Source organism: Pristis pectinata, chromosome 2 (assembly GCF_009764475.1).
Source record: "Pristis pectinata isolate sPriPec2 chromosome 2, sPriPec2.1.pri, whole genome shotgun sequence".
Taxonomy (NCBI): domain Eukaryota; kingdom Metazoa; phylum Chordata; class Chondrichthyes; order Rhinopristiformes; family Pristidae; genus Pristis; species Pristis pectinata.
The window spans coordinates 19,342,871-19,355,454 of NC_067406.1; the positions used below are offsets into that span (position 1 = coordinate 19,342,871).

At 41.7% G+C, this 12,584-nt stretch overlaps 1 protein-coding gene across 1 annotated transcript in view; it reads left to right on the top strand.

The window, feature by feature from the left end:
- Nucleotides 1-12,584, top strand: part of polr1a (RNA polymerase I subunit A) — a 119,283-nt gene that overhangs the window by 57,858 nt on the left and 48,841 nt on the right. The window contains exons 20-23 of the mRNA XM_052009559.1: nucleotides 2,499-2,597; nucleotides 4,008-4,160; nucleotides 6,770-6,852; nucleotides 10,987-11,152. Coding sequence (XP_051865519.1) covers nucleotides 2,499-2,597; nucleotides 4,008-4,160; nucleotides 6,770-6,852; nucleotides 10,987-11,152 — 501 coding nt within the window. The remainder of the gene's footprint in view (nucleotides 1-2,498; nucleotides 2,598-4,007; nucleotides 4,161-6,769; nucleotides 6,853-10,986; nucleotides 11,153-12,584) is intronic.

The window sequence follows — 12,584 nt, forward strand, 5'->3', positions numbered from 1 at the left end:
TCCATCTGCCACTTCTCAGCCCTGCTCTGCATTCTATCAATATCCTGCTGTAACCTACAGCAACCTTCTACACTATCCACAACATCACCAACCTTTGTATCATCAGCAAACTTACTAACCCACCCTTCCACATCCTCACCCAAGTCATTTATAAAAATCACAAAGAGCAGGGGTCCCAGAACAGATTCCTGTGGAACACCACTGGTCACCGACCTCCAGGCAGAATACGCTCCATCTACCACCACCCTCTGTCTTCTATGAGCGAGCCAATTCTGAATCCACACAGCCAAGTTTCCCTGGATCCCACGTTTCCTGACTTTCTGAATAAGCCTTCCATGAGGAACCTTATCAAATGCCTGACTAAAATCCAAGTACACCTCATCCACTGCTCTACCTTCATCAATGTGCTTTGTCACATCATCAAAGAATTCAGTCAGGCTCGTGTGGCACGACCTGTCCCTCACAAAGCCATGCTGACTGTCCCTAGTCAGCCTGTGCTTCTCTAAATGCCCATAAGTCCTGTCTCTAAGAATCTTCTCCAGTAATTTTCCCACCACTGAAGTAAGACTCCACTGGTCTGTAATTCCCGTGGTTATCCCTACTCCCTTTCTTAAACAAAGGAACAACATTTGCCACCCTCCAATCATCTGGCACTACTCTTCTTGTATTAAAATACAATAGCACTCCTTTTGCACAAGGGAGTTTCATTCAATTCCCATCACACCCATCCTTATGACAAGATTGTGGGAATTTATTATGTTGGTTACTTAAACAACTGATAGGTGGCCAGAGTCCTAAAAGCCAGTAGGTAGGAGATTTTCATCCTGTTTAAATATCCTCAGCTGGATTGAAACCAATGGTGATTTTGTGGTGTTTTCTTTTTCTTGTAGAAGTTGTCAAGGTTTGGCTACTGAGGAGACAAATAACTAATCATTGATTCTTTGGGAGTAGTTTTTAATTTTTGCTGCCTGAGACTATTCATTCCCCACCATTTCCTCATGCTCTTTTTATTAAATCATAAAATGATAAGGCAGAATCAATGTGATTTTATAAAAATGAAACCTGTTTGACAAATTTAATACTTTGAGAATGTAATTGGACAGGAAGGTGAAGATACAGTATAATGATGGAAAATGCGAGCTTATTCACCTTTGTGAGAAAGAATAAAGAATTTTCTTAATTGTGGGAAACTTGTAAATGTAGGTCTAAAGAGGATATTGGTGTGCTGCTTCAAAAAAGGAAGCAGGTAAACAAGCAGCTAACACAAGAAATTAGGAAGGCAAATGTTAGCCTTTATTACATAGAACAGAAAACAGTACAGCACAGAACAGGCCCTTCGGCCCACAATGTTGTGCTGACATAGCTATTCCCTCCTGCCTTACAGAATGCCCATATCCCTCTATTTTCCTCTCATTCATGTGCCCATCCAAGCCCTTCTTGAAAGCCCTCAATGAGTTTGCCTCCACCACCCTATCAGGCATCCACCATTCTCTCAGTTAAAAAAAAACATACCCCTCACATTGGTTCTGAACCTACGCCCTCTCACCTTAAATGCATGCCCTTAAATTGCAAGGGGGTCCAGTCCAAAAATAGGGAAGTCTTGCTTTAATTCTACAGGCCTTTGGTGAAATGATAGTTGGAGAATTGTGTTGAGCTTTTTGTCTGTAACTGTCAGGATATTTTCTCTTAGGTGACCAGTTTGATCTCCTGCAAAGACATTATAATATTTGGGGAGAGAGTAAGAGTGATCTATATACATTAGAGATGAAAAGACTGAGAGATGTTCTCAATGCAGCACTTAAGATTCTGAAAGGGATTGACTGGATAGATGTTGAGAGAGATTTCCTTGCTGTAGAGTCTTGAACTAGGGGGCGTAGTCTCAGGATAAAGAGTTTGCCATTTAGGGCAAAGAAGAGAAAAAAAAATCAGTGGGGTGAAAATCTTTGGCATTCTGTACCTCAGAAGGATGTTTGGTTGTTGAGTAAACTCAAAACTGATATTGAAAGATTTTTGAAAACTTAGTGAAGTAGGGGATATCTGGATAATGGATTTGTCATGTTTTTATTGAATGGCAGATCAGACTCTAATATGGGGCCATCAGTCTTGACAAGTATGCAAAGTAAGTGCAGCCGTGACAGTTTAAATACTTAATTGTTTCCACATAATTAGCTCTAAATAATTGGAATCCAAAATTTGATTTTCAATATTATTATTGAAACAAAACTATAATGGAAATATTATCAGCGCATTAAATATAAATAAACTTGTTTTGATTTCATTTTCAATGTATTTATCAACCTAGAATGAGGTTGGAAGGAGACCAGATGGTCCTTTGTAACTAGTCTACATGTCAGAAGTTGTTGACCCATTCACTTCCATTTACTCTTCATTTTACCTGAATGGCACAGTATATTTAAAAAAAAGCTTCTTTCGGATTGATATTGAATGGTATTTCCACTTTTGCTGATATCTTTTGTGTGTTTTGTTTTGACTGACAGGTGTGCATGCCCCTGGGTCTTCACAGACAGTTTCCAGAGAATAACCTACAGCTCATGGTGCAGTCTGGTGCAAAGGGCTCGACTGTTAATACTATGCAGGTATTTCTTTGTTCCAAAGCACTTGGGCAGTTTTGTACCATGTCTATATGTGTACATAATTTTAAAAAAATTCAAGGATTATCATTTCAAGGGAAATCATAAATGGAATCATAGTCATAAGGCATTGGAAACCTTCAGTCCATTGAGTCTGCACTGACCATCAGGCACCTATTCACACTAATCCCATTTAATTCCCCCCATGTTCCCATGAACTCTTTTCAGATTCCACCTCTCACCGACAAACTAGAGTTATAGGGTCATAAAGCATGGAAACAGGCCCATCGGCCCAACTCGTCCATACTGACCAATGTGTCTATCCGAGCTCATCCTATTTACCCATATTCCTCACAACCATGTACCTGTCTGAATGTCTTTTAAATGTACCAGGCTCTACAGCTTCCTTTGGCAGCTGGATCCATACACCCTCCATGTGGAAAAGGTTGCCCTCTGGTCCCTTCTAAATCTTTCCCCTCTCATATTAATTCTATGTTCCTGTGGTTTTAGACTTCTCTACCCAGGGAAAAAGACTGTAACTATTCACCTTGCTTATGCCCCTTATGATTATATATACCTCTACATGGTCACCCCTCAGCCTCCTATGCTCCAGGAGGAAAAAAAGTCCCAGTCTATCCAGCCTCTCCTTATAAGTCAAGCCCTCTAGTCCTGGTTATACCCTCATGAACTTTTTCTGCACCCTTTCCAGCTTAATGACATCCTTCCTACAGCAGGGAGACTCAGTGTGGTCTCGCCAATGAAGTGTTCAGTTGCATCTTAACGTTTCAACTCCTGTGCTCAATGACCTGACCAATGACAAGGCCTCAGGCCGTGGCTTCTGAGGTCCTGCCTCCCCTCAGACTTGCCTAATAGATTTTTGACAGTTCCCCTCAGACTACTAGAAAATAATTAAAAAAAAACATGAAATAAAATTTAAAAAATACTTACCTTCAACGTAACTCCGTTCGAATAATGGGATTGTGCTGTGCATGCCAGCCATCCCTGCCCCTTGGCTCAGGACATCTATGCTCTGCCCTGGATTCAGTGCTGAGTACTGCAGCAGAACAGGTGGTCAGGCATGCCAGCCTGTCTCCTCCAGCTCATTTGACTCATGAGGAAGACTTTGACCGCGGTTCTTCTTGCAACTGCCAACAAAAGATTAGTATGTTGAGGCCCTATTAGTTCTTCTTGCTGCAAAACACTTTATGGACAATAAATTGTAGGAAAGGAGAAATAAGCATAATAAGCCAGATTAAATCCCTGGAAGGTACTTCCTGTCATGTTCTCTGGGTTCCCATGATAGTAATTTTGCCTGATAACCCTTTCAAGAAATATTGTGGATAGTTTTAAATTGTGTTCTGTGAGGTGACCAGTTCTGTCTGTCTGTGAGTAAATGGCACTTTTTTCCATTTTCAGATCTCGTGTCTTCTTGGACAGATTGAACTGGAAGGTCGGCGACCTCCACTGATGCCTTCTGGGAAATCGTTGCCCTGTTTCCAACCTTACGACTTCACTCCACGTTCTGGTGGTTTTGTCACTGGCCGCTTTCTCACTGGTATTAGCCCTCCGGTAAAAGAAACATTATTTTGATTCTTAGTATCTCTCATGCTGCTGCTGATGTTACAGAGGCCATGGCAGTGCCAGTACCAGTACTGTCCTTGCCTGATTAAAGCCAACTGTACAGCCGTATCTTTCATTATCCTGATGGTTTGGTACTATTGCCTGCTTGGAGTTACATTGGGGCCATGAGCTGTGTCATTCCATGCCTCATTTTGCAGTCAGGGTACATGGCACTTTCCCAAAGTTAGCTGTTGTCAGCGGTAGCTGAACAGATTTGCATTCTTTACTCAAGAATGTCAGAGATTTCAGACCATCTCCAGAGACTTGAAGTCAAAATTTGGGCTGACACATCAGAGTAAACATTGAGAAACAAAGGACTGCAGATGCTGGAATCTAGATGAAAAACACTGTGATGCTGGAGGAACTCAGCAGGCCAGGCAGTACCTGTGGAGAAAAGCAGTGGTCAACGATTCGGGTCAGACCCTTCTTCATGACTGAAGATAGGAAAAGGGGAAGCCCAATATATAGGAGGGTATTGGTATTGGTTTATTATTGTCACTTGTACCGAGGTACAGTGAAAAGCTTGTCTTACAAACCGATCGTACAGGTCAATTCATTACTCAATGCAGTTACATTGAGTCAGTACAGAGAGAGGGAAAAGCAGAGCAGTGATAGGTGGACAAAAGAGGGGAGGTGGGGTGTGCGCAAGGTGGTGATAGGTAGATGCAGGTAAGAGATAGTGATAGGCAGGTGCGGGAGAGGAGGGGAGAGCAGATCCACCGAGGGATGGGTCAAAGGTAAGGAGAAAAAAGGGGGAGGGGAGAAAAAACGAGAGAAAGGCTAGGAAAGGGAAGAAAAGAGGCATGGTTGCGGGGGTGTGGGGATTACTTAAAGTGGGAGAATTCGATGTTGAATGTTCATCAGAGTAACATTGACACAGTTGAATTGTCAGAACTAGCTTGATTTGGATGAGTCATTAAATAGTTGTACCTTGGATGGATGGAAAAGATCTCATGGTGTTATTTCAAAGAGATTGGGAGATGTCCGCAATATCCTGGGCAATATTTACATCTCAACCAACAAAATCTCTTGTATGGTCAGTCTAGCTTTGTCTTGCTAAGTCCACATTGATCGCCATGTTTCGTACATTATGTATGGCACTGACCTCATTTCAATAGCATGATGCTAATTTTAAAGTGCTTTAGGGGTGTGCCAAGGTTGTGAAAAGAGGAAACATTTCTTTCATATTTGCTAGTTGATGGCAAAGGCTGCTTGGTTAGCAGTTTAGTTTTAATAAATTTGTAAAGTACAGACCATACAAAACAAGTGGTGAAGAGCCAAATTTTGTTGCAGCAGTCTCCTTCGCTGACTAAATCCAACTTTATCCATCTTGCAGTCTGGCTGCTTTCCTTGGATTTGGAATACGTAGCATAAACGGGCTATGAACAGTGTGATCCTCTGGAATATCCAGGTCACTTCCCAGTATTTAATTTTGTCTGGAACTTATTTTGTTTGCTTTCACACTTTCAAAGGAAAGCAAGTTATTCTGCAATTGTATTGTGAGATTTACACTTGTGATCTCTGCGCACTTGAAATATTTTGCAGCCAACGAAGTATTTTTGTTGTACTGCCACTGTTGTAAAAAGGAAATGCATCAACAGTTTCAGCATAGCAAGCTGCTTATCATGCTCCAGCCTGTTTCCACTCACTGTCCCTCTCCCACCCGGTTTCGTCTGACCTTTTTTTCCCTTGTCTGCATCCACCTATCACCCGCCTGCCTGCCTCTTTGTCTCCCAACTCCATCCCTCCCACTCCCCCACCCATCTAGCTCCTCCTGCCCATCATCTCTTGCCCCTCCTGCCCATCATCTCTTGCCCCTCCTTTGTCTACCTATCACCTACTAGCCCTGTCATATCCTTCCACCTCTCCATTTTATACCAGCTATCTTCCCTCATCACTCTCAGTCCTGTTGCAGGGTCTCAACCCAAAACTTTGACAATTCCTTTACCCTTTACCCCTCCACCCCCACCCCCCCCCCCCACCCCCACACAGATGCCATTCAACCCCGAGTTCCTCCAGGAGTGTTTTTTTCTCTGCAAAGAGCAGTCACGTAATGATCAGATAATGCTTTCTCATTGGTGAGCAAATAATATTCAAGGAAGAATTACTGCTGAAAAATTTATTTGCAAAGTTTAAAAGTCGAGGAATTTCTGAGAAATTCCTACAAAAGCAAAATTTGCTGCTGCTGGAAATATGAAATATAAAAAATTATGAACACTAGTTAGGAGTAGAAGTGGGCCATTTGGTCGCTTAAGCCAGTTTCACCATTTAATAAGATCTGACAACAGTGCTAGAAATGTTCAGAAGTTCAGGCAGTGTCAGTGGAGAGTGAAACCTCTGTTTCAGGTCAATGACCTTTCACAGAATGAGGCTCCCTCGACTTCCTACATATTTCCAACATTTTTGGTTTTCCTCATAGAAGAGTTGTTGGCAGAATCTCTGTGATTGATTTTCTGATAAAATATCTCTGCCTTTTTGAGTTCAGTGTGATATCTTGGTGTAAGTTTTTGGAAGTCACGAAAATCTTAATTTCTAAATGCTATTCTTTCATTCTCCAGGAGTTTTTCTTTCACTGTATGGCTGGCAGGGAAGGTCTGGTAGATACAGCCGTGAAAACTAGTCGATCTGGGTACCTTCAAAGGTAAGGATCTATTTAAACTTCCAATTCAGAAAAAATTCATTTTAATCATTTCATCTGCCAGCTCATTCCATATACCCACCAGCCTCTGCTTGAAAAACATGTCCCTCAGTTCCCCTTTAAATCTTTCCCCTCTCACCTTAAATCTATGGCCTTTAGTTTTAGACTTTCCTACCCTGGGAAAAGTATTGTGACCTTCTACCCTATCTGTGCCCCTCATAATTTTATAAGCATTTATAAGGTCACCCCTCAGCCTCCTTCGCTCCAGGGAAAATGGTCCCAAACTTATAATTCAAGCCCTCCAGTTCAGGTAATGTTCCCGTGAATCTTTTCTACACCCTCCCTAGCTTAATCACATCTTTTCTATAATTTGCCGACCAGAACTGCCCGCAGTACTCCAAGTGCAGGAAAAAATAATGGAAAACATTCTGAGGGTCAGGATTAATTTGTTTTTGGAGTGGTAGGGATTGAGCAGGGATAGTCAGCACAGTTTTGTTAATGTCTGAGTAATTTGATTACATTTTTCAAAGAGGTAACTCCGTGTGGCAGTGAGGGTAGTGCAGTTGATGTTGTTCACATGGACTTTAAGACCTTTGACAAGGTCCCACATGGCAGACTGTCCCAGAAGTTAAAGCCCATGGGGTTCAGGGCAGTTTTGAGCAAATTGGATCCAAGATTAGGTTGGTAACCAAAGGCAGAAGATGATAGTTGAGGGCTGCTTTTGTGATTGGATACCTGTGACCACAGTTATGTATACATTAACAATTTGGGTGTAAGTATAGGAGATATGATAAGTAAGTTCACAGATAACAGGAAAATTGGTGATGTTGATGGTGAGGATGATGGTTTTGGCTTTAGAATGATACTGATGAGTTGGTAAGGGGGTTGAGCAATAAGTTCAAGTTAATCTTGCAAAATGTAAGGTGAAGCATTTTAGGAGGACTAATAAGGCTTGTATATACACAATGAATTGTACTCTATGAAGAATTGAAGAACAGAATGACCTTGGTAACACGAGACTGCAGATGATGGAATCTGAAGCAACAAACAAAATTCTGGAGAAAATCAGCAGGTCAGGCAGCATCTGTAGAGTGAAATGGGCAGTTGACGTTTCGGGTCGAGACCCTTCATCTGGACTGGTCCTTGGTGTGCATGTCCAAGGACTTCTGAAAGCAGCAGCACAGATACATAAGGTGGTTAAGAGGCATACAGGATGCTTGCCTTCATTAGCCTGGACATAAAATATAAGAGCAGGGAGCTTATAGTACAACTGTAAAACATCAGTTTGTGCAGTTCTGGTTACCACACTGTAGGAAGCACATGATTGTACTGGAGAGGATGCAGAGAAGATTCACTAGAATATTGTCTGGGATGGAGTGTCTCTGTAATCAGGTGAAACTTGGTGGCTGGATTGTTTCCCTTGTTGCAGAGAAGGCTGAGTGGGGTCCTTATTGACATATACAAAATTATGGGAAGCATGGGACAGTTAGAAACTTTTCCCCGAAGTGGAGGTGTCTTATGACCAGGAGGCAGAGGATTAAGGTAATGAGTAAAAGATTTTAAAAGGGATTGAGGAAGAATTTTTTTCACTTGGAGGGTGGGAGTAATCTGGAACACTGTCTCGGAGTGGTGGAGGCAGAAACTCTTACAACGGTATTTAAATGAGTACTTGAAATGCCATGGCACAGAAGGCTATGGTTGAAACAGGAGAGTGGGATTAGTATAGGAATGTACTTGATGGTCAGCACAAACAAAATGGTTGAAGGGCCAGCTTCCACGTTGTATGATTCTTTAGGACCTTAAATAAAATTATTAGAAGGATATACAGTTCATCATTGAATGCTCTGTCATTCAATAAGTTGTGGGCTGATCATATATGTCAGCACAGCTTCCAGCACTGACCTCTTACTTCTTTATTCTCTTAGTATCTAAAAATCTGTTGATCACTGTCTTGAATATATCAGAACTGGTAAAACCCGCCGTAGGAGTGTTCCAAAGCAGCGCTGAGCTGTGGAGGGTCATTTGGAGAAGGGATAGAAAATGTGACCAAAGAAGTAGCCTTTAAGGTAGGCTTTGGCCAAAATGGTGAGTGGTATAAAGAAGCAACTTCCAAGCCCACGGACTAGCCCAACTACAAGGTGACGGTTGAAGGAAGTGGGGGATCCACAGGAGACTGGAGAGCTGAGTTCCTGGAGAGTTTGGGGACTGAGATATTGGAAGAGTTTACGGAGATGGGAATGATTTTGAGATCAAAATAGAATTGGTACATGGTACGGGGATTTGAAGAAGGAGCCCATGTGGGCTGGGGAATAAAGATCTGATGATGAATGGAATTTAAGTTGGGATATAGTCAACAGATTTTTTTTTGGGTAAGCTGAAGTTTGCAGAGATGGGAGACTAACAAAGACAACGTTGACATGTCGAGTTTGGGTTTAGCCATGAGGGTTTGTGCAACACACAGGTTGGTACAGAGGCAGAGACGGGTGATGGAATTCATGGGAAGGATGTATGGGAAGTTCATCTGGATGGTTGACACAAAATTACAGTCAGCTTGAACCTGAGACGATGGCCAAGAAGGGAAATGGAATCTGTTCCCAGGATCTAGAGCCAGTGGAAAGAGCCATAGGTGATGGCCTCAATCTTCCTCCTGTTTGGGAACCTAAATTCTCCATTTTTTTGAAATCTTGGTTAAATCTGTTTTAAGTTTATTTTGCAGTTAGTTGAATGTGTGTACAGTGTCCTAGCAAAATGCTTTTCTGTGTTTTCCTTACTCAAACCATTGAATATATTATAACAATGAGGTTCCCACTCGTGTTTCTTTCTGTACTCTGGTATTTGAGCTGTCAGAGCTTTCCTTGTCTCAGATTTGAAAAGGAAATAAGCTATCGGTCCTGTTGCCTAGTTTCAGCACCTCACCCAATTTGTGGTTCCTGCTAGGCATGCTATGTTGGCACCGGAGGTGTGGCGACACTTGCTGGTTGCCCCCAGGACATTCTACACAAAAGATGTATTTCACTGTCTGTTTTGATGTACATGTGACTAATAAAGATGTCTTGTATATCAGCTAATCCCAGAGAGGGGAAAAGGGAACATTTGTCATTACCTCACCATACATTTATTCTGGAAGCCTACGTGTGTGTGGAGATCAAATGTAGGATTTACTTGGGTTTGGCTCTGACATTCTTTGTGAATGTTCAGAGCTTTGAAGCTCATTTAGGCTGAATATCACATAGAGGATATGGGCGAAGTGCTGTACCCTCCCTAATGGCTATTAGAAGAGGTAGGATAGGAAGATTTGCATTCATACACTGTCATTTCCCATCCAAAGCATTTTGCAGTACTTTCAAGGTCCAGTGACTATTGTAATGGAGGAACTTTGGTAGCCAGTTTGCATGCAATAAGATCCCATAAATAGCATTGTAATAATTGTTTTAGTCCCATTGGTTGAGAGGTAAAAATTGGGCAGGGTGCCAGGTAAATCTTTGGGATGGAAATCTGTTCTGGATCAGTGGTATGCAGTTAGTCACAATGATGCTTTGTACTTGGTCTCTGAAATTCAGTTCCATGAAATCAATACAACCAAATTTTTGAAGTGAAATGCAAAGAATTTGTACACTTTTCTTAATCCCACCTGTATCTCTGTGGTGTGTACTCTTTACATCTACTTGAAAGCGAAGATGCAGCCTCATTTTAACCTCTTACCAGCACCTCTGCCCTGTGACACTGGAGTCTAAGCCTAAATCATGGTCTGGGGTGTCATTTGAACCACCTCACTCCAGGTGTTTACAACTGAACCATGGCTAACAAAGAAAAGAAAGAAATGAAAATAATTAAACAAAGAAATTATTGACTATTTGCATTTTACGTTATGGATGTAATTTGAACTGCCTGACTTAGTGCATGCAAACTGGCAGCCAGTTTGCATGCACCAAGATCCCATAAACAGAATTGTTATAATAATTACATAATTTGTTTTAGCGACATTGGTTGAGAGGTAAATATTGGTCAGGGAGCCAGGAAACTCCTTGGGATGGAAATTTATTCTAGGTTTGTTCATGGCTAACAAAAAATTAAAAAATGAAAGTAGTAATTAATGGAGGAAATTATGGTATTGACTATTTTAATTTTACCTTATAGATGCATTATAAAACATTTGGAAGGGCTGGTTGTACAATATGACCTGACAGTACGAGACAGTGATGGTAGTATTGTACAGTTCCTGTATGGTGAGGATGGTTTGGATATTCCAAAGACTCAGTTCCTGCAGCCAGAACAGTTCCCCTTTATTACTGATAACTATGAGGTGAGTTGTCTTTTGACTTGTTTGACCTATTGGATGTATTGCAATGGAATTATTCAGGAAAGACGGAGAAAAATTTTCTAGCATTGGAGAAGAAATGAAGCCCAACCATGCTTGTTCTATATTGCTCTCTTAAATTGTAGGCAATGGAATTGGTGTAAGTGTGTATTTGCTACTTTAGTTTGTCATTATACTGCAAAAGAGCAGAAGAAGATACTGATGGGAGTGGGAGTAAGTCATCTAGGATCTGAGGACACAGCCTCCGAATAAAAGGATGTCCCTTTAGAACTGAGATGAGGAGGAATTTCTTCAGCCAGAGGGTGGTGAATCTGTGGAATTCATTGCCACGCAGGGCTGTGGAGGCCAAGTCATTGTGTGCATTTTAAGGCAGAGGTTGATAGGTTCTTGATTGGTAAGGGGGTTAAGGGTTACAGGGCAAAGGCGGGAGAATGGGGTTGAGAGAAGAAAATCAGCCATGAGTGAATGGTGGAGCAGACTCAATGGGCTGAATGGCCTAATTCTGCTCCTGTATCTCATGGTCTTATCTAACCCTTCAAGCCTGCTCCACAGTTCATGTCTGATCTTCTACCTCTTAATTTTCCTGCTTTATCCTCTATCCCTTGATTCCCTTAATATGCAGAAATATATCGATCTCTATTTGAATGAACCTGATGACAGAGCTTCCACAGGCGTCTAATTCACCACGAACTGCATGGACAATCTCAGTCTAAGTAGTTTACCCCCTTATTCTGAGATTGTGACCTAGCTGGGGAAAAATCCTTTCTGCATCTATCCTGCTGAACCTTATAAGTTTCAACTGAAACTGCTCTTAATTAGAGTATAGAGATCTAGTTTAGTCACTCTCTCTTCATATGGCAAATCCAGAACTAATCAAGGGAATCTTTGCTGCTCCCTCTATGGCAAGTACATTCTCTTTTTGGATAAGATGAACAAAACTGCACACAGTATTCCTGGTGCAGAATGACCAAAGCCCAATATAATTGCTATAAGACTCAAAGGCTGATTTAAAATTTAAAGGAGAAATTTCCCCAGGCTATGGTGAGTAAAGGCACTGTTCCATGAGTTACTGAGTCATGATAACAGATAACAAAAGAACCCGCTGGCCTATTGTGGCCTGTCTTGGTATTGCCCAGTGTGGTCCCACACATTGTTGATCTACATGGAGGGAGCTGGCGTCAATAAGTGGCATTTCTGCAGTGACTTCCGTGTATCCTACTTGAAGTGGACTAAGTGTACAGCAGTAGGTGTGGGTCACTTAAACCTGTTATAGAGTCATCAAGTAATACAGCACGGAAACAGGCCCTTCTGCCCAACTCGTCCATGCTGACCAATGTGCCCATCTAAACTAGTCTCATTTGCCTGTGTTTGGCCCATATCTCTCTAAACCTTTTCTATCCATCTGTTCTACCATTCA